The 23,256-nt window shown below is 41.8% G+C and overlaps 1 protein-coding gene across 3 annotated transcripts in view; it reads left to right on the top strand.

The window, feature by feature from the left end:
• LOC142072733 (myb/SANT-like DNA-binding domain-containing protein 7) overlaps positions 1-23,032 on the top strand; it is a 31,132-nt gene extending 8,100 nt beyond the window's left edge. For 2 of the 3 annotated variants that reach the window (XR_012669272.1, XR_012669273.1), the window contains exon 3: positions 22,375-23,032. Coding sequence is in view for 1 of the 3 variants with exons in the window: in XM_075130547.1 (XP_074986648.1) it covers positions 21,207-21,786; positions 22,375-22,457 (663 nt within the window). In the remaining 2 variants the exon portion in view is untranslated. Of the gene's footprint in view, positions 1-20,403; positions 21,787-22,374 lie in introns of those variants that run through there. The other variant, XM_075130547.1, reaches the window with a different exon arrangement.
• The last annotated feature ends 224 nt before the right edge of the window (positions 23,033-23,256 follow it).

Below are 23,256 nucleotides of genomic sequence, written 5' to 3'. Positions count from 1 at the left end.
AGAGACTAGGAAGGAACATTTCTGTCTATCTGTGATGGAAGGGGACAGATCTGTAATGTGCTTATACAGTAAAGGGAATGCTTGTTCAGCGGATCACACCTAGAGATAAACGTACATGCAAGTGCTCAATTTCATGTGTGAAAATACATAGTGAGGACATCTGTGTATGCTACTGTATGTTTTGTGTATCGACAGTTGAGAGTCCACGGAGACAGAGTCCAGAGTCCATGAGAGGAGAGCTCGCATATGAATGTACTTCTGAATAGTCACCAGACAAGCATGAATGTGATTTTTAACTGTGTTAAGTTTTTGGGGTGCATATGGGGCTGTGAATAGACCGTGCATCCCTTTGAGTCACTTAAAAATTGCCTGAAATTCGGATTCATTGGGTTTGAGATATAGGCTTTACTAGTATAACAGCCTAGATCTGGGAAACAATTGTTTAAGATTGAATTTTTGATACCTCAAATTCAGGATGCACTGGTTTAGGAAGACTTTTGAGCCCTCTTACTTTGGGATGCCTTGTGTTTATGATGCCCTGGATTACAATTTTATTGAAGAATTGTAAAAAATCTAGGATAACCCAGATCTGGAATACCTTCATGTGAGAACATTGTTTTGAAACACCTCAATTCAGCATATCCTTGCTTAAAGACATCCCAAGCTCTAGTCTCTGTAATATGAGACAGTCTCATATTAGATATTATACACAATAAGTTTAGGAGGAATTAGGTTGAGTACCAAAAATGTGTGCCCAAAATCAGATAACAGAAAAAGTGTACTGTGCATGTGGAATTGGCAATTTAAAATGTTCATAACTTTAAAGTTACTAAATGGAATATTCTTAAAACTTGTCCTATTTTTTGAGGCAAAAGGCAAGTTTGAAGATTCTAGCATTGGACAGTTTGGGTTTTTTTGTTTTAAGTTATCAGAGCATAAAAACTATGAATATTTTGGGGGAAGAGATTTTCTTTTCTCATGCTTTCATAATGCAAAACAGACCAAGTACATTTTTCTAAAACATCCCTCCTGATCTTCTCAAAATTAGCCTTTTGGACTTAAGCATGGGCAGTTTTAACCCTAAGTAAATTTGCTTGAGCAAGGTGTGAGCAACTGAAAAAGTGGGATTAGAATAGAATCTGTAACTCAAATTTAGCTATAGAGGATCCATTAAATTTAGAATACAACCTCATCTCTGCCTCCTATAATTAAACAAGTTATTTTTTAAACAGGGCAGAAAATAATTTTCCTTGGTTCTGCAAATTAAGCTCTGACTCAAGCCAAATCAAAGCTGGACTGAATAAGGATACCTTTTTTTAAAATGTAAGAGTTTAATTAACAAAGATGAGGAAGTCATGAATGAGAAAGGAAAACATAGGTCTAGCCATTATTTCATGTGAAGAACAGAGTTAAGTATCTAAAACAATACTTTATTTTAGTTAAAGATGAATAGAAGGCTTATGAAAAAAAAGTAAGGATCACAAATTACAGAAATTGGGAAGCTAATTAATGAAAAAAATAAAACTTGTCCTAAAATTACAACTTTGCTACAATCACTGAAAGGAAAAAAAAAAAAAAAAAAAAGGCAGCGTGCTAAATTATTTATTTTCTCTATGTTTTTTGCCATTGTAACTTAAAATGATTAGACATGACTTCATTGTGACATCCTTCTTAGCCAAGTTTATCAAGTATTAATACACAGTATACAGTAAAAAGTCAATAAATACAAACTCCTTTTAAATAGCAAATAGGAACAGAGCGCTTTCTTGGAGAAGTCTATTTTCCAATAAGAAACTAAAAAGTAACAACTTATGAGGTAACAATGTCATATCAAATTATTGTTAATTGAATTAAAGTTATATCCATAATCCAACATTTTATTTTATACAGTACATCATAGGTATCACTACTTGTACTGCTTATAGTTAAGTTTACCCAACACTTGCATAATAAGACACTGTTTTCAGTGGTTTATAACTTTGCAAACTTTAACTAGGGGGGCTGAGATTTTCCATGCCCAATATCAACCTCAGGTGGAATTATTTTGGAAAATTTCTATAAAAACAGTTCAGCTCTTTTTCAGAACAAGGTTAGAGAAAAATATGTTGTTTTGCCCATGTAAAAAGAGATTCTTACAACCTTTGGGACGCGCTAGCGTTTCCAGGCTTTGGAGCAGAGACTGTAAATTTGGCAGGGGGGTTGCCTTAGTGCCATGGATGTGCCTTTCAGTGTCCCCACCAAAATCTGCCGCAATTTGGCACAGCTATGACCCTCAGACAAAACACAGTTCACAGATTCTCAGAGACTTGTTAGTGTTAGGCAGCTACATTTTCGGAAGAGTGTCTGCACTGAGTATGCTCCATCCCCTCACACTTCGTGTGCAACTGGACTGCACATGTGCCATCCCCACAGAGTGACTGAGCATGCTCCATCCCAGGAATGCAGGGAATGAGCAGGACTTTTCTTACAATTACTTTACCTGACTGCCAAGGGTCACTGCATCACTGAGCACAGGAAATGAGATAGTTACTCCTGTGTTCTCAGTGGTCCTCAGGAGGAGGATGCATTTCAAATAGGCTGCAGAGGAGTGAAGAATCAAGCATGAAGGTGCATAGTGTCCATGGGATAGACTGATGGAGGTTGTGGGGACTGGGACAAGGAGCTGAAGTAGAGGGAGACTGTGGGAAAAAATTGTTGAGAGCTAGGTGGGAAGACTGGAACCTGAGAGAGGAAAGAGACTGGGATGAGGAGCTGATATGCGGGGTAGACTGAGATTGGGACAAAGACAGGCTTGGAGCAGACTGGGCAGACACTCCAGTTTGGGGTGGCCAGGACAGTGAATGGTCTATAACCACTAGAGTATATGCCCATGTACCAATATTAGAATCCAGGGTTCCTGAGTCTCAACATTCCTCTGGTTTCAGAGTAGCAGCCATGTTAGTCTGTATCCGCAAAAGGAAAAGGAGGACTTGTGGCACCTTAGAGACTAACACATTTATTTGAGCATAAGCTTTCGTGAGCTACACCCACTGTCAAAATGTGCCTCATCTCCCCTTTTATGGCTGGTATCAGTTATTTAGCCCAAGTGGCAGAGAGGTCTGTGCTGTGGATCTAAAGCTTCCAGCACTGCTCATGACCCACCTGGGAGCCAATATTGTACCAGAGGGTCAACCCCCCCCCCACCACATTTGTCTCAAGGTGTTAAGCTCTTTCATTACAACACACCTATTATATTTCTACGTTTTGCTAGTTAAAACCAGGCTCTTTTATGCCAATATGAGTCATTTAAGGATTATCATAGCTAACTAAGCCCAATTTTCTCTGCTTTAGATGACCAATAATAATTTCTCAAAAAGGACATGTATTTTACCATATAAATGGCTAGTAACTAAAACCAGGGTAACTGGATTTCTGTGAGCTAGTCATACAACAGGAGTGAGGAAGGTGGTGCTCAGAAACTACAGTGATGTGTGCCATAGAAAGACTGAAGATGGTTAGAAGAGAAACCTCTAAATTGTTAAAGATAGTTCTTTTATTTTATTACTTATTTTAACCTTTTGTGGGCCTGGTGCCACATATTTGTGGGCCCAGGGCAGGCACAGTGGGGCAGTGGGGAGTTTGTCCCCAGCGTGAGGCAGGGGGTGGGGGCAAGAACACAGCAGGGGTGGGGAGCATAGAGGATCCCTCCGGGGCAGGGTGGAGCCACTTCTCTCTCCAGCTGAGCTGCAGCTCCTCCAGGTAGCAGCAGCTGCTCTTCCTGCCCTCCTGGCAGAGAAGCTGATTCCGGTTACTCCTGTAACTGGATTTTTACTGTCCGATCAGCAGTGCTGACTGGACACTGCCAGGTCCGCTTTTTGTCCATTTTTTTACCAGACAATCCAATCGTCTGGCAACGCTAATTGGCCCCTTCTGAGTGTAGACTCAGTGTGACAGAGCCATTGGCACCATTGTAAACCCAGTTCTATTGAACACGGCAATGTGTGTTCGCTCCTTGAACACAAGTCTATCACAGTAGCGAGGTAGTATGTCTAGTAGTTAATTGTTAGTGAAGTGTGTGGGGGGGGAAGGCGGGGGGGGGAAGGCGGGGGGGGGGAAGGCGGGGGGGGGAAGACGTATTTACAGTGCTGTAGCTAATATGTGATAGCTATCTCATTGTGAAAACCCAGTGTAAGCAACATAAGTGATAGTTTTACCTGGATGCATCTGGTTGAAGTGAACCCTAGGATGAATCACTTATCTTGGTTTTTGCAATGATATAACTATCTTGTGTATTGAAGCCATCTTTTTCCTAGTGTAGGCACATCCTGAGTGATCAGCAGACAAACGTGCTATAATGTAAATGTCAGACCCTTGTCTTGCTTACAGATTGATACTGTGCTAAGAGAAGTTTGGTAAATTAATACCATCATGACTGTGTCATGACTATAGGTCCTTTTGTTAGTCTAGTTAGGGTAGTCTGTTTTCTGAATCACCATGGTTGCATTCTGACTTATCTGCAATTGTGGATATTATTTTTGTTTCATTTATTATTTTTTGATGATAGCATGCATCTCTATTCAAAATATGGTGGGGAAAGAAATATAGCTTTTGATTTAAATTTCATGAATGGGGAATGGAAAAAATATAGCAACTATATCACTGATAATAGTTGAGGGAAAATAAAAATTCTTTTCACAGTAATGAAATTTGGAGCAACTATTGATGTTTAAAAATATACTTGGAAGTTCAGACTGTGTAGTATTATACCCCCACCAAAAAATAAAATAAAATCACAATCTAAACAAATCAATTTTATTTGCTCTCTGTACTGATAAATGGGGCTAAATCTCAAGGGGAGCATGTCGTCTTTGATGAAGATTCAAAAATAGAGAATGGAAAACTCAACAGTAAATGCTGAGATCAGACAATCATTCTTTTCCCATCCCTTCTCATTCGTATTGTTGAAAGGGATATAAGAGGGAGTATAGGGGTGGATCTACAATATATCATTATAACAAGAGTGCTATTTACAATTTGGATCTAGGAACCTTAAAGTATTTTACATAGTACTTGTAATTTGTCAGCCTCTGTTTTATGAGCATTTCTGCTGCATCTACATCAAGAAGCCCTACAGCGGCATAGTTAAGCTCTGTTGAACTCTGTGCAGGTTTACAGATATGGGAGTTATTTCTGTCAACACTAACATGAAAAAAATATTTGCTAGTTGGTAATTGCCACACAGAGCCAAAGAAGGCTGGGTTTCTCTTTCTTGCAGTGGGAACCCATCCTTGTGAAAGGACCGGAGAAACCTAACACAGTTCTTCAAAGTTCCTGGAGATAAGGAAGCTCTTCACTCCAGCTGCCTCTCAATGAAGAGGAGCAACCAGTCTTGATGGCAAGATTGTGTCTGATTCTGAGCCATCTGTCCAGAGTTGGCTATACCATACAGACAGAAAAGTCAGTTATCAAGGATGGCAAAAAGTATTGGTAACAGCAAAATATTCCATGACCAGTGATGTATATAGAGATAGGTGTTGGACTTGGGCCTTCTAAAATTGGCCTTCTCAATGTCTCCCTTGAGGAACAACAACTCTGAAGATGCTCCAGTGCTACCATCTAGGCATTTTTGACATCTACTTGGAACTCTACATCAAGGGACGCATGAAGAGGAATTTGCTTCCTCTCTGGAAAATATATTATGGAGCTGCTAAGTCAGTGACTGAAATAGTTGAAGTCACAACTAGTTTCCCTTTATAATTCTGTTTTTGACCTAACTTTGCCAAAACTAAACTAAGTTGCCTGAACCGCATCACATATGCTGCTCAGTCAGAGGAAGTTTTGTTTTGAAACACCTCAGAGTTTTCCAACAAGGTGTGTATCAAATTTAGCAGTTTCCCTTTTGTAAAAAAAGTCTCCTAATTTGAGTGGTGCTGGGGGGATGCCATGTCACAAGTAGTTATTAATCCAAATGCCACATGCAATTTATTTCATTGTTCTCAACAGGGACTGGTGCCTTTGATAATTTTGGAATTGTATTTTCAACCTTTATACCATATGTCAGGGGCTCTAGGATTTATAGTAGTCACTCATCTAATTGCTGAACTAATACAGAACAAAGATAGACTATGAACGTCATGTGATCAAGCACAGGAAAGCATCTTTTGCAGATACAGGTGAAGTGGCTTAAATAAATACTCACATACACCTGACTTAATTTCACTCACCTCCAATGAAGACTCATGAAACATAGTTCTCCCATGTACTGTTTACCTATGACCTGCCCAGGATGCTGTGGGCTCTCTCACCTTGTGGCCAATTTGCCTTCCAGTTAAGGTTTTTCAACGTCATGACCAGTGACGTGTAACTCCCCTATGAGCTGTTAGATGGAAATTGCTGTTTAAAATAGAGCTGCAGGAATTTATTTTTATTCCAGCTGTGCCTTATATCTACTAAAATGTGTTTTCCTTCTATGTGTCTTTATCTATTAACAAACAATCAACCCTGAAGCCTACATCCCAGTTTCATGCTAAAAGAACAATAGGTTTCCTTGCTTCCTAGGGATGATTTTTCAGTCCTTACCCTTTGTGTTTTTTTCTTTATCTCCTCTTTTTGGTCTATTCCTACGTACAACAGACTTTTCGTCTTAACATTTCGTTTCCCGCAGAGCAATAAAGCTTATGTTTTTAGAAAAAAATATGCTCTTTGACAAGAAGCGTGCACATGGCTCTAATTTCAATGATCTATGTGCCATCTCGGGTGCTCTTGGTATTACTTACAATTACACTGGTGCTTTGTCTGTCACCTGACTTCTTTTTTTTAAACTTCGAAAAATTCTCCTGTTCCCTCTGCCATCTTTCTAGCCATACACTCCAGACAAGACTGAGTCTAGGGACACAAGCTAAACGCTGCCCTTGTTCTTCCCTAGGTCACTTTTGAAGTTGGGTTCCAGCTGCAGGAGTATTTCCCCCACCCAAAGCAAGAGCGCAGCTTATCCATGCACATGGGCCCTTGCTTTATTATGCAGTATCATTTCAGAGAATGTCTGCCACAAAAGGGATTTATCCCTGTAAGTAATACCCTGCTGCTAAAGCTACAGTAGCCAGACATTGCCCTTGTTCTGCTTGCTGTAACCACAGCTATAATCTGACAAGGGCCTTTTTGCATAGGAAAAAGATGCTGATGGCTTTATCTGAAGCCATCGACCCAATTCCACTTTTAGCGCCCTTACAGCATCACATCTGCATACTCAGGGTCAGCAAAACCATGAGCCACACACACACACACACCCTTTGTTCTTTTAAAAAACAAGTATTATGATGAATGCCATCCACAGACTAAAATACACATTTGTAATAGTTCAGGCCAACAAATATACGGCTCCACAGAAAGACATTAAATATTAGCAGGCTGCATTTCAGTTCTTACCAACGCCAAGTGGCAAGAAAAGCAGTTCCTCCTTTATGTGAAATCCATGTTTGTTATAGGGTTCTGTCTTAAATCGATTTTGATGCTTTATCTTTAGAGTGCAGCAGATAATATACATTTGAACATCAATCCACTGCCAGTGCCACCTGGTGGCAGAACTAAATTAAAACCACCAAAAGTGTGTTCCGGCATAGTGATTTAACCATATGATTCCCATTAACATTAATGGAGCTGTGCAACTAAATCTTCCCTGTTACACATGGAAAAAATGTATCCCCCCAAAGCTGATTAGTACCCACAAGAACAAGACAGTTCAGAATTAAAACAAACTCTGTTCTTGGAGCAGTATGTTGTGCCAGTGTAGTAAATATAGAATAGATGACCCAATCAACGAGCAGCTGGTCAGCTGAAGTCAGAACGTGGCCAGTAACTCATCAGCACAAAAAAATTCATTTAAAAGTCTCATAGCCAGACCATCAAATAACCAGCTTTACAGCTGACATAATAATAAAAAGTATTGGACAAGGTCTCCTCCTCCACATGGGGCTAAACTCTTTCTCAGAGCAGAGCTTAGCAAGGAATAAGAGGAAACCTGCTTCACTCTTTATCTGTGTCATTAAATGATTAGAGACACAAGGTGGGTGAGCTAATATATTTTATTGGATCAGCTTCTGTGGCGAGAGCTTCTGTGCCTGGATCAATAACAGATATTACTTTACCCCCCATGCCCCCTGAACCCAATACCCTGGGACCCACTGGCTACTATAACACCACTTTATTAAATGATTCTTATTATTGGCCTACCTCAGTCAACCTCACCAGAAAGAATTTCTCTCACCTGATAAGAATAGAGAGAATGCCATCCTGTTGGGGAAAATCTCCTTTCCCTTCCTAACATGAAGGCATTTAACTCCATCACTGCCAAGCACTGTTCACACACTCTCTCTCTCTCTTTGGGCATACTGGAGTGAGTCACTGTAAGGACAGTATTTTTGGTGTCCACATCAGAATTTGAAGAAATTGTATGCCTGAACTGTTATTACAATATTATTTACAAAGAGGTGAAAGCTTAGGGGAAATGTTTAAGACAGCTCTCAAAGAGTATTTAGGAACTCTGTATTTTCCACTGAATGCATCCGATGAAGTGAGCTGTAGCTCACGAAAGCTTATGCTCAGATAAATTGGTTAGTCTCTAAGGTGCCACAAGTACTCCTTTTCTTTTTGTGAATACAAACTAACACAGCTGCTACTCTGAAACCTGTTACAAGGAAGATGATGACTCCAAAGGTTTTTTTTTGGGGGGGGGGGGCGTATATGATAAATACCCACTTGGGGATTCTTTAATGCACAGTGATATGTGTTGTAGCAGGTGCCACCAGGTGGTGAACTTGATAGCTCCCAAGTTCTTTTTCTCAGAATGAAAGAAAAGGTTCACTCTTGGAAAGGCATATGCAGTATGGTGTGGTGAGTTTTGTAATGCATAGTTCTAGCCCGAAGGAACTGCATGAGCAGCAGGAGGGTTTTCTCTCCCTTGGGAGGGGTTGCAAGTACTTTGGAGGATAGGATTAAAATTCAAAATGATCTGGAAAAGTGTTCTGAAGTAATTAGGATGAAATTCAATAAGGCAAATGCAAAGTACTCCACTTAAGAAGAAACAACCAGTTGCACACCCATACAAAATGGGAAATGACTGTGTCGGAAGGAATACTGCAGAAAGAGATCTGAGGTCATAGTAGATCACAAGCTAAATAGGAGTCAACAGTGTAACGCTTTCCCAAAAAAACCCCCAAAAACCAAGAAACCACCAAACACCATTCTGGGATGTATTAGCATGAGTGTTGTAGGCAAGACACAAGAAGTAATTCTTCTGCTCAACTTCTGGGTGCCACATCTCAGGAAAGATGTGGACAAGTTGGAGAAAGTCCAAAGAAGAGCAACAAAAATGATTAAAGGTCTAGAAAACATGACTTGTGAGGGAAGATTGAAAAAACCTGGGTTTGTTAAGTCTGGAGAAGAGAAGACTGAGAGGGGACATAACGGTTTTTAAGTACATAAAAGGTTGTCACAAGGAGGAGGGAGAAAAATTGTTCTCATTATCCTGTGAGGCTAGGACAAGAAGCTTAAATGGGCTTAAATTCCAGCAAGGGCAGTTTAAGTTGGACATTAGGAAAAACTTCCTAACTGTCAGAGTGGTTAAGCACTGGAATAAATTGCCGAGGGAGGTTGTGGAATCTCCATTAATGGAGATTTTTAAGAGCAGGTTAGACAAACACCTGTCAGGGATGGTCTAGATAATCCTTAGTCCTGCCATGACTGCAGGGGACAGGACTAGATGACCTCTTGAGATCCCTTCCAGTCCTAGGATTGGAATAAATTCTTGGGGCAGAGTTACTCCCTGGGAACCAGGCATTGGTGTTGGGCTGAGATTCCTGAAAGAAGGAATTGCCTGCATGTGGGTTGTCACCATGTCACTTACGTGACTGATGTATATGTATAAATTGAACAAGTTACTTTTAGAGTACACCCAAACTCCATGTCACTGATTTCCTCTCCACCGGGAAACCAACCTGGTTCTGGACAGCTGTAGGGTGACCAGATAAAAAGTGTGAAAAATTGGGACACTTTCTGCGGGGGAGGCGTGCGGGGGGGGGGGGGGGGGAGAAGAGGGAAGGAGGTATAATTGCATATATAAGACAAAGCCCCTAATTTTGGGATGGTCCCAATAAATATCAGGATGTCTGGTCACCCTAGAAATCCGCTACTGCTTGATAAAGAAATGGTGGGTGGGGGGGAACAGAAAATTGTGTGTGTCACATTCAAGTTGGGGACATTTTTAATCAGAAGACTCTTGATTCCCCTTAGCAAGTGGATTAGTGGGAGACTGGATTGTAACAGCTCCATGTACAGTAAATCAATGCGCTAAATTTCTGAAATAAAGTTGGATTGAAACAACCCACTAAGTATATGGCATTAAATAAGCTATTATGCCTAGTTGTGTGCATCTACATTATTTCTATCTCTGTGGTGAAAACTAACTGGCTGGTTCTCACTGGCATCCTCTACAACCATCTGTATTTCTACTGCTGAGCAAACATTGTGCCATTCCCCTCTCTCCCCCGCCCCTTGGCTATTGCTCCACAATAGAGAGAATCATATGCCCTAGCATCAATTTGTCAATGTCATTTGCCTCTCTCTGGTTGCTGACTACTTAAAGCAACAGTACAACGTGTGTCTTGGTTTCTGTCAGCTGTGTGGCTGACCTCATTCCCAGGTGATATTGTCTTCTGATTCCCCGGACGGTGACCAGAAACTTCCAGCAGCACGGTTTCTATGCACAGATCTCTCCGATGTAAGGAAATCAAGTGGAGGAACTTGGCAAACTGATCTCCAGCATCTGAGACAAATACTTACTTAGGGTCTATCAGAGCAGTGGGTGCAAAGCAATCGTAATATGGCGATTGCAGAGCCCTTTAGCTGCCCTTTTGTCAGCCTGGTATTGAAAGAGACACTTCTTGTTAGTCAGTTCAAGATTTATGGAAAAATGCAAGGGGCATGATGAGCCACATTGCTTTCTGCTATTTTCCTACTGAATATTGATCATGGACAAGTATAACAACGAGGGATTTAACAAACGCTTGGTGCAGAAATCCCTCCCAGCTAAAGCTGCTGTGTGGTCAAACAGCAGTGAGGGATGAGATCACGCCTCCTTCACTGGATGCCAACAACAATCGCCTTTTATGCAGTTGTTTGAATCACCCTATTGAACAAGGCTCACACACTGGGTAATTGCCATATGCAGAGTGATAAACAGGAGAATGCACTGAGTTGAATCATTCAAGCAAATAAGTGTCAACAGGTATTATCAAGCAAATGGGACATGCGGCAGCAATATGGCAGTGCTGTCATAGAAGAGGGGTCTTGGCAGCATTAGGCAAACTGCCCACCACAACCCATTGTCACGTGGCACCTATGACTTCCTTAAATGGGCCAAACAATTTTTTAGAGGACACAGAGCCAGGCAAATAGGCTGCTAAGAGGCCACCCAATATTGCTGGTGAAGAGGAGATCTGAGCAGCGAAGAGCTATATTTGTGGCAAGCGCCTTTGGATAACTTCCAACCCTCCTGCCCTAGTTTCTATAGCCAAACAAATCACCCTCTTGGCCGTATATAATAATGCACAGTGGCTTGAAGGTTAGTAGTGAGGAGACTGGCGAACACCCAGACTCATGCACTGCCCCAGGCATCTGTCTACTGACATGGTTCCCAAAATGGGATCAATGGCCCACCAGTGGTGCAGTGAGCATTTGCTGTTGGGCTGCAGAATGAAATCCATCCAGAGCTAAGCACCAGGGATAAGGAGAAGAGACAACAGGTAACATTAAAAAAGTCAGGGAATTCTTGTTCTACCAGTTAATTTGGTACAATAAGGAAGTGTGCTGGAAGGCTTTTTGAGCTCATATTGCAGCTTACGTACCACATTTCTACTACATGGAGTCTTAAGAGAACAATGTCTGCTGAGCGGCAAGAGGGAAACCAGACTTATGAAACAGGAAGCTAAGAGACAGCTTCTAATGGGCATAAAAAAGAAATAATCAGTCCTTTCCCACCCCCCTCTTCCCAACAGAAGATCAGCAAAGTCAGAATACAATCACTAACATTTAACAAAGATATTAAAGTACAGTCAGAAATGGGAACTAAAAGAATAAGTTAGAGGGAAAAATAGATATTTACCTATTTCTTGCCTCCAACAGCATTTTGGTGTTCTACATTAATAGTAGTAAAGTATGTCCAACAATGTATTTGCCCTCTTAACCTATAGTGTTTTTTGCAATGTCTTCACTGCATTTGTACATATTATAGCACAGAAAGATACAGACTTACACTACAAATAGGCTGGGAAAATAGTATTTTGCACTATGTTAATGAGAATATGTAAAAAGAATGGATTTTTTTAAATTCCACAAATGGTTCTGATATCAGGTTAATAGTAAATAATATTTAGGTGCGGAAATCTCCCCCCTCCCACAGGCAAGAAAAACAGAGTTCTACAGAGAGGAAAACGCAGCATAGCTATTTTCTCAGGGGGAGGTGGTCATCCAGCTCCAGGACTGTAGATCAGCTGCAACCACGAGTCTGCTGTGGAGTCCTTGCACCTCCACAGCAATCCTGAGGCCCTTACACCCACTCCAGCTCCCAGTCAAGACTTCAGAACCCTGCCCAGGTGGGGCCTGCACAGCTTTCCTTGAAGTGTCCTTTCTCATTGCCAAGATTCTCTGTGCAGTTTGTAGGCTGCAAGATTTCCCATTGGGTTCGGCAGTAGAATGAGAGACAACGTGTATGGACCCCTCCAGCCTCTTTAGCATAGAAAAACCTATTTGTTGAAATACATTATCATAGAATATCAGGGTTGAAAGGGACCTCAGGAGGTCATCTAGTTCAACCCCCCTGCTCAAAGCAGGACCAATCCCCACCTAAATCATCCGAGCCAGGGCTTTGTCAAGCCTGACCTTAAACCTCTAAGGAAAGAAATTCCACCACCTCCCTAGGTAACCCGTTCCAATGCTTCACCACCCTCCCAGTGAAAAAGTGTTTCCTAATATCCAACCTAAACCTCCCCCACTGCAACTTGAGACTATTACTCCTTGATCTGTCATCTGGTACCACTGAGAACAGTCTAGATCCATCCTCTTTGGAACCCCCTTTCAGGTAGTTGAAAGCAGCTATCAAATCCCCCCTCACTCTTCTCTTCTGCAGACTAAATAATCCCAGTTCCCTCAGCCTCTCCTCATAAGTCATGTGCTCCAGCCCCCTCATCATTTTTGTTGTCCTCCGCTGGACTCTTTCCAATTTTCCACATCCTTCTTGTAGTGTGGGGCCCAAAACTGGACACAGTACCCCCAGATGAGGCCTTTAATCACCTTCTCCCTGTAAGGAAACTGTGGATTGGACTTAGAGTTCTGGGAGTGAACAGAGGCAGTTGACTCCTACCTTCCTTTGTGGTCCAAGGGAGACCCATTCACAGAGTGCACTGGACCTGGGAGAATGATTGAATCTGTTGTAATTTGCAATATGCAACTTAGTTAGTACAGTGATGGGCCAGCCCTCCCCTATTAGCTGGATTAGAGAGATTTGAGAGAGAAACTGGGGGGAATAAGATTGAACCAAAGTGTTCTTTGTGGGGGATGAGGTTGCTTGTCACCACTCGAGAGGTGGCAGGTGCTGCTTTAGGACATCTCTACCTGCCTGAGGAGTTTGGATGTTTACACAATGTGTCCTTGCCTCCTTCCTTCGCATACCCTTGATATTTTCATACATTGAATTACCTATACATTCTAGTCGTTGTTAAGAAGAGATTATATTGGAATGGAATGGCCACAGGAATGTAATCCTCCCTGCACTATCTGCATTTACTGATTCTCAAATGTACATTAGTTTTCACTCACTGTATAGAATCATAATGTCTGCACTTTGGCATCCTCAGAACTCAGCATCCATATGCTCACAACAGTTCTGGCATCCTCAACTTCTCATTTCATCCACAGGACAGACAAAGATGTCCAGTTACATCTCAAAAATATTCAACTATTATACTTTGTTGGCAATAAGTGGTACAGCAAGCAAGTAGGGTTTATGTGGCTAGAAATTCTTAGACAGATCACTACTGCTTAGGAAAGATCTTTGCTGAGCATGCATAGAAGCAACTGTTACATGCATCTCTTAGTCTGGGTAGCAGCCTGCCTTCAGCTTGCATTCCTAAGTCCTAGGTATCTCACTAAACTAGGCCCCTGCTGAAGTTAGTTCAACTGGAGAAAAAAGGTCACATCGTACATATTAGATATTTCAGTGTAACAACAGTTCCTGGGGTGTCATTGTCATTTCAAGTCTCAGTCAGTATGTGGAAAATTTCTTCCATGTAATATAATCAGAGCCATCTTCATTCCATGATTTTTTAATCTGGGTCCAGATTTAGGCAGACCACGCATGGTGACACTGCATAGAATAAGCGGTGTTCTTCAGTCTGTAAGCTGGAGGATCTGTATGTTTCCAGCACCCTGAATAAAGAATCCCCTTCTCATTCACTGCAACCGAGTCTTGTCTCTTTCCTCTTGTGAGGAACACTGTGTCAGTGTTACTTTGTACTTCCCTGGGAAGTAGTTTTACTGTTGAACAAATCTGCTGATACAAAGTACTTCATAACCGCATTCTGCTTGGGCTTCTCATTAGCACATACAAGGCTGATCTTACTGTAACCATCCCTTACAGACTGTAGGCTTAAGGATCTATACCGGTCTTTCTTCTGCTGCCTCAGTTTATTTCCAGTACCCTGGAACCTTCAGATCCTAAACAACTTTCTATCAAACAGATTCTATCATCATTGTGTGTCATTGAAGAGAGTCTGGCAGGGAGCTTGTCTATAACACATCTTAGCCATCTTGCAACTTCAGGCCTTCCATCTATTGCTAGCTAACACCAAGATGGTTGCAAGAGCTGCAATCACATGGTACATGTTTGGAGGTTTGAATATAAATCAGCATTAGGCCAATCAACACTTCAACCATCTGTCTCACCTTCCCCCCTTACCCCCCAGTTGAGTTTGTGGTTATCTTGTAAACAGGAATTTTCTTCAAGTTACCATCTAAACTATCCAGAATATAATTTCCTAGCTCAGTTATAAATATTTAAAAATCTGATCTTGACCTTCTTCCCCCATTTCATGCTGTGTGGGTGCACTGCTGTGTCCACAATAACTGCATTTTAAATTAGTCCTTAATTCTGATTTTTAAATTATGTATATAAGTGGTTTATGATAAACTTTTGTTTATCATAGAACAATTTTCCCACCTGCTATAAACACTGAGGATCTCAGGGGAAAATGTGCAGTTCATGTGCTTTATGGAGAGGAAAAATGCACAATTCTGCAATTCATTAACATCCTTTTTCTATGACAGTAATTGGATCCATCTCAGTTATGCACCTGAATGGAATATGCAGTGACAGCAGAAGAGTCAGTTGCATTGTGGAGTTACTTGTAATAAGAATGCAGAAATGTTTTTCACTGAAACAGCTCTTCTAGACTTTGAACATTAAGTATTAGATTTTAAACATTTTATTACATTTTTGTAACCTAAGTCTCTTCGAACCCTAAATAATGCAAAGGAGGAGATGCTAATATTCATAGGTACTAAGTAGCCCCATGTTCCTAATATTTTTATGTAATTTGGTATCACACTGCTTATAATGGAAACTTCTATAAATGGTAAATATTTATTTCCAAAGATACAGAATAACTGTTTAAATTAAATAGACATATGTTCACTCACTAGTATATAATCCAAACTCTTATTTACAAGATAAATACCAGAGAGTATATATTTTCCTTTAGAAGGCTGTTCAAACAATGTAGCATCTTTATACTAGGCAGTGGTATTGTTGTCCTACCAAGAGTTTGGACTGTATGGAAATTGAATTAAGTTGGGGGTTTGTAAGCTAAAAAAAATTAATGAGTCTGGTTAGAAGTTTGTATTAGAGAGTGTTATTTTAAATGCTGTGAAGCCCCAAAGTTTGTGTCATTGAAAAATAAATGATGCTGCAAACTGATGTGAAGACAGAGATTATGTACCACTGATGCTCATTTCCCAATAAGATCAATATTTCAGTTTAGTAGCTGAAGTGTCTGCTCTGCTCATATTAACTGTAAGGATGTAGAGATATTGTCAATATTAGAAGAGCACCAACAAGAATTTACACACACAGCTAATATACCTTTAGAAACTTGGATAAAAAAAATACTAGGCTTATGTTTTAAGTCACAAGTGAAAACATGGTAAAGACTGTTAACAGTTTATAAGAAGGTGAGTGTACAATGGGGATTCCTACACACTGGGTATAGTCATAGCTATAAATTAAATATAATCACTGTAAACCATCGGTACAGGATCCCACCCCAGAGTGAGCCATACCTGCATAGAAGTAATTCACTGGCTGATGTGGGGTTGCCGGGCCTTTGCCTTGTTTACCCCCTCCTGTTGGTCACCTCCATCTGGGTCTTCTATGGCCTAATCCTCCAGCCAGCTTACTTAAGAGTTCAGTCCCCTCAGGGCACCCAAAGTCCCAAAATAAACACCGCCTTTGATGACAGTCCCAAGTTAACCAACAAAAAGTGTTTCACTCCTTTGGGGCTCAACTCTCAATGCCTCTCACTCTTATCAGAGCACTGACTTCACAGGCTTTTCCCTGCTGGGAGTCCAAGTACAACATATTGTACACTGGTCTTCCACCCCTCCTGGGCTTCTCTTCACTTCCCTGTGCCTTGAGTGGAACACTAGCCCCAGGACTGTCACCTTAGAGCCTAGCCCCTTATTCCAGGGGCTTACTGCAGGAGTTAGCACCACTCCTAAGACCCTGCGCTCCAACTCAGCTTAACTGGTCTCCCCAGCCAACTCCTCATTGCTGCTTTCCAAACCTTTTTTAAATCCTACACCCAGCACAGGTGTGGTGCAGTGGTGCTAATTAAATGGGACTGGGGAAAACCTGGCCCTTAAAGGGGCAGCTACCCATTACAAGCATCAAACTAATTTCACTTAGTAGTAGAAGCTAGATTTAAACATTAGTACTATGGGTGAAAGGTCAGTGCTTTAGCCACTGAATAACCCAGGGTCCTGCCACTATTATTTGATTTCAAGTGAGAGAGAGATACACACATACACCCCTTTAAATTATAGCTGTTTACTACACTTATTGGTACTTAGGTCCTGATTCAGCAAAGCACTTAGGTGTATGCTCAGCTTTGAGCATTTACCAAATAGGGATGAAATTAAGCATATGGATAAGTACTTTGATTAATCAAATAGGAAAAGGGTTTTTCTTTGCATATTTGATTTCCATGTGAAAATCTAAGTGGTAACTCCTACCCAACACACACAAACACACAACCAGTTTACTTATAAATTATTCGGTGCAATCCTGCAAGGGTTACCAGGTATCCAGTTTTCAACCAGAACTCCCGGTAGAAAAGGGACCCTTCCCAGCCTGGTGAAAATGAACAAGTGAGTGAGGATGGGGAACAGCAAGCAACGGAGGGAACGGGGATGGAGTGAGCTGGGTGGGGCCACAGAGAAGTGGCAAGGCAAGGGTGTTCGGTTTTGTGCAAGTTGTGCTGAATGGGTCAGCTCCCATTGATTTCAATGGGCACTGAGGGTGCTGAGCATGTTGCAGGACTGGGACCAATGTCATATAAGCCCTGTGTGGGAAGCATGTAACCAAATGGTGAGTGCTGCAGTGTTGAAAGGGCCAGCTCAGAAGTAGCTGAAGGTAAAGGAACAGAATGAGAACATTAAATTGATGGGAATATGTTTTGGAAAGCAAAGACCAAATAGGAAGAAAATGGAGAACATAAAACTGATGTGATATGTTGTTTTAAAATGAAATTTCCTAATCAGAATTCAAATATCTATTAGAACTTTATTGAAGTTTATGCCATACCAGTGGCATATAAATCTAGAGCAGAAGACAGATTTAATCCCATTAAATACTGGTCAGTGATATTGACCATGACATTATTATTACCATACATTACTCCTATCATTGGCTTCAATGAGAATTTCACCTGAGAAAGAACTAGATAATTGGATTTTTTATTTATTTTTAATTAATCATAGTCACATGCTTGCGCTGCCACTGTTTTCTTTCCTTATTACAGTGATTTCCATGAAAATGCTGTAGAAGGGATATTGCTATAACCTTCCCCAGAACAGAAGCCTGGAAATTTGATCTACTGACTCTGTATGTTTTTTCCTACTCAGCAGTAGAATATCATCTTTATCCTCCACCCAGTTAGAGAGTTGTTGCCAAGAACAACTTCCTTTCCTAGCTCATTGACATGTACTGATATCTGTAATCTATTTCAACCGGAACACCAAAAACATTAGCTCACAGAAAGCCTGGCTTCCAGATTGCTCTCCCACTTTATTTTCTTTTGTTGTCTCTACTTCAGTGACTGTTAAAACAACAACAGAAACATACCTTTGAAAGTTTGGAGTGCTGCGAATGTGGGAAACAGTTTTTACTTTATACCATAGGATTCAGTGTAAGGTATTTAAAAATTCCACGGTACCCCATGTAAAGCTAACAATCCATCCCAGTTAGAAACAAGAATGTTTTCTGAAAGAGATTTCTTCTTTCTCTCTAATGGACTTATCACAATACGGAAACCTGAAAACTAGATATTTTTTTCTTAAGAAGACACCAGCTCCTAAAGTTTATTCATCCTTGGCAGGCACAATATTCTGTGACATCATAACTATCTCAATGGTAACTAAATTGATGAAGAGTCAAATGTGGTGGGGTTTTTTATTTTGGGGTTTTTTTTTTTGTTTTTTGGAAGGCACAAAAATATCTCCTCATGAGTAGAATTCATTCTTCAGCATTCATTGTTCTCTGGTTTAAAAACTTTCACTCATCCAATCAAGGAGGAGAAAGCACACTTGGTCATTTAAGTGACCAACTATGTACCATGAATAATATAAATAGTGAACAGCTGAAATGAACTGTTTGTGAACAACGCATAAACTGCAATATATTTACAAATTATTTGGTGAATACTTGCAGATAATTAATACATTCCTGGGACTCAGGATCACATCATCAACAATTCATGGTCAGAAAAAGGGTTAAAATTGGTATATAATTTATCCACTATACATAATTTGATCAGATGTAATTTGCAGGGCGAACATTTGGTAATATCCTTTTTTTGTTTCCACCTGTACACAACTCAATTTATAGAGCTTTTAATGTGTCATTTTGTGGCCACTAGCCAGATGAGCTTTTCTTTGAAACAATGGGAGGAAATTTAAAAAAAACCCCTGCTGTAATCACAGATTAAAGTGTTTTGGAAATTCATGTCAGACTCCAAATGAATATAAATCCAAGATATGTCCAAATTGTCAAGCACATATTTCCATTTCACAGGCTATCGAATCCCATGAAATATTGAAAGTACCTTTATGTGTTAAAAGTAAAGCCAACTTGTTTATCTGTTATCTCTGTATATATTTAGGCCAGGCTAAGACCGCATTAATAAAACAAAGAGGCAGAATTAAATAAACACAAAAAGGCCAATTTATGTAATATCAAAAGACTTGTGTCTTTTGGACATAAAGTCCAACTGCAGAGCGAAGCCCATTGTTCCAGTCTGCCAAGGAAGAAAATGAAATGCATCTTGCCTCTCTGTATCTTCGGCACAATATTTAAACTAAGCTCTCCAGAAACGAAGGATGGATCAGTGGTGAAGCTGCTCATCGAGGACTCCAGAGATCTGGTTTCAATTCTTCACTCTCCTTCAGACTTCCTGTGTGACATGGGTCAAGTCACCCCAAACTGAGCTAATACTTCCCTGCTTATTGTGAGGCACTTGGAAATGATAGGGGTGGGACATCTAGATACCAACATTCTGAAAGAGCCAGATTTTCCTGCTCTCTTTGTGGCCACAGAAGGCCTCGAATGCAGTAGGGCTGCAATGTTTCACTATGTGGTAGCAGTGGTAGCTGTGGAATAGGCAGAGGTTGCTAGAAATGGAGGGTTCATGCAGGTGCCCTGCATGAGTCCTAGTGTTGAGTTCCTTGTTAGTTCTCTCTGCAGAGCGCCACTGAGGAAAAGTCACTGGTAGAGAATATTGTGGCAATGGTGTTTCTGAAAACTTACTGCATCTACTATCAACAAATCTGATATGGCGTGGACTATGGAGTGGGTCATGACTTCCAAGTGATGGAACAGCACCTGCTCCACAGATGTCCCATGCCCTGCCTGTTGGATTTAGCCTTTCCCAACTGCCTTAATCACTTTGCACAGTCGGCTGGGATTTGGCTCTGAAATGCCAAGCTTCACCAAGGTCACAAAAGTGAGTGCATGCCATCTGCAACTCAAATGTTCCCTTTCTAATCACTGACCCAGGGTTTGGAAATTTTACTGGTCCCTGAATGTGTTTATTCTGCAGAGTTTCTAGCTCCAGCCAGTCAGGATACAATGGTTCTCAAAACCACGTTCTGATTCTGACTGCCATCTCACTTCTGTCTCTCTTCTCGCTCGACATGATTTTACCAGATGATCTCATAAAATACTGGAGCTTGTAAATTAATGGCTTGATTTTGAGAGGTGCTAAATACCTGCCGCTCCCATTAATAGCCAATGGACTGTGGATGTTCAACCCTTCTTAAAGGCAGGACATAATCTTGGTAATGCATTTGAGATCTGGGTCTCCAGTACATTCTGAGACAGCTTATAGCACTGGTTCTTACTGAAGAGATAGCATCCACAAAACTTGTGTCAGAATTCAGCTGAGGCAGGTAGGTGGGGGTAGGAAAGAAAGATGGCAATCAGAATGACATGATTTTAAGGTTTGATTTCTTGCTACCTTGGCAGGTGTAAACAAATACTCAATACCCTTAGCCCTGGTCTACACTAGGACTTTAGGTCGAATTTAGCAGCGTTAAATCGACGTAAACCTGCACCTGTCCACACGATGAAGCCCTTTTTTTCGACTTAAAGGGCTCTTAAAATCAATTTCCTTACTCCACCCCTGACAAGTGGATTAGCACTTAAATCTGCCTTGCCGGGTCGAATTTGGGGAATTGGGAACACAATTCGACGGTATTGGCCTCCGGGAGCTATCCCAGAGTGCTCCATTGTGACCACTCTGGACAGCACTCTCAACTCAGATGCACTGGCCAGGTAGACAGGAAAAGAACCGCGAACTTTTGAATCTCATTTCCTGTTTGGCCAGCGTGGCAAGCTGCAGGTGACCATGCAGAGCTCATCAGCACAGGTGACCATGATGGAGTCCCAGAATCGCAAAAGAGCTCCAGCATGGACTGAACGGGAGGTATGGGATCTGATCGCTGTATGGGGAGAGGAATCCGTGCTATCAGAACTCCGTTCCAGTTTTCGAAATGCCAAAACCTTTGTCAAAATCTCCCAGGGCATGAAGGACAGAGGCCATAACAGGGACCCGAAGCAGTGCCGCGTGAAACTGAAGGAGCTGAGGCAAGCCTACCAGAAAACCAGAGAGGCGAACGGCCGCTCCGGGTCAGAGCCCCAAACATGCCGCTTCTATGATGAGCTGCATGCCATTTTAGGGGGTTCAGCCACCACTACCCCAGCCGTGTTGTTTGACTCCTTCAATGGAGATGGAGGCAACACGGAAGCAGATTTTGGGGATGAAGAAGATGATGATGATGATGTTGTAGATAGCTCACAGCAAGCAAGCAGAGAAACCGGTTTTCCCGACAGCCAGGAACTGTTTCTCACCCCGGACCTGGAACCAGTACCCCCTGAACCCACCCAAGGCTGCCTCCTGGACCCAGCAGGTGGAGAAGGGACCTCCGGTGAGTGTACCTTTTAAAATACTATACATGGTTTAAAAGCAAGCATGTGAAAGGATTAATTTGCCCTGTCATTCGCGGCTCTCCTGGATAAACTCCCAAAGCCTTTGCAAAAGGTTTCTGGGGAGGGCAGCCTTATTGCTTCCTCCGTGGTAGGACACTTTACCACTCCAGGCCAGTAGCACGTACTCGGGAATCATTGTACAACAAAGTATTGCAGTGTATGTTTGCTGGCGTTCAAACAACATCCGTTCTTTATCTCTCTGTGTTATCCTCAGGAGAGTGAGATATCATACATGGTCACCTGGTTGAAATAGGGTGCTTTTCTTCAGGGGACACTCAGAGGTGCCCGTTCCTGCTGGGCTGTTTGCCTGTGGCTGAACAGAAATGTTCCCTGCTGTTAGCCACGGGGAGGGGAGAGGGTTGAGGGGGTAGCCACACGGTGGGGGGGAGGCAAAATGCGACCTTGTAACGAAAGCACATGTGCTATGAATGTAATGTTAACAGCAAGGTTTACCCTGAAAGAGTGTAGCCATTGTTTTATAAAATGTGTCTTTTTAAATACCGCTGTCCCTTTTTTTTCTCCACCAGCTGCATGTGTTTCAATGATCACAGGATCTTCTCCTTCCCAGAGGCTAGTGAAGATTAGAAAGAAAAAAAAAACGCACTCGTGATGAAATGTTCTCTGAGCTCATGCTGTCCTCCCACACTGTCAGAGCACGGATGAATGCATGGAGGCAAATAATGTCAGAGTGCAGGAAAGCACAAAATGACCAGGAGGAGAGGTGGCGGGCTGAAGAGAGTAAGTGGCGGGCTGAAGACAGGGCTCAAGCTCAAATGTGGCGGCAGCATGACGAGAGGAGGCAGGATTCAATGCTGAGGCTGCTGGAGGATCAAACCAATATGCTCCAGTGTATGGCTGAGCTGCAGCAAAGGCAGCTGGAGCACAGACTGCCGCTACAGCCCCTGTGTATCCAACCGCCCTCCTCCCCAAGTTCCATAGCCTCCACACCCAGACACCCAAGAACGCGGTGGGGGGGCCTCCGGCCAACCAGCCACTCCACCACAGAGGATTGCCCAAAAAACAGAAGGCTGGCATTCAATAAATTTTAAAGTTGTAAACTTTTAAAGTGCTGTGCTTAAAGTGCTGTGTGGCATTTTCCTTTCTCCTCCACCACCCCTCCTGGGCTACCTTGGTAGTCATCCCCCTATTTGTGTGATGAATGAATAAAGAATGCATGAATGTGAAGCAACAATGACTTTATTGCCTCTGCAAGCGGTGATCGAAGGGAGGAGGGGAGGGTGGTTAGCTTACAGGGAAGTAGAGTGAACCAGAGGGCGGGGGGGGGTTCATCAAGGAGAAACAAACAGAACTTTCACACCGTAGCCTGGCCAGTCATGAAACTGGTTTTCAAAGCTTCTCTGATGCGTACCGCGCCCTCCTGTGCTCTTCTAACCGCCCTGGTGTCTGGC

Source organism: Caretta caretta, chromosome 7, assembly GCF_965140235.1.
Source record: "Caretta caretta isolate rCarCar2 chromosome 7, rCarCar1.hap1, whole genome shotgun sequence".
Taxonomy (NCBI): domain Eukaryota; kingdom Metazoa; phylum Chordata; order Testudines; family Cheloniidae; genus Caretta; species Caretta caretta.
Note: the sequence above shows the minus strand (reverse complement) of the source record. Positions and strands in the feature narration are given on the sequence as shown.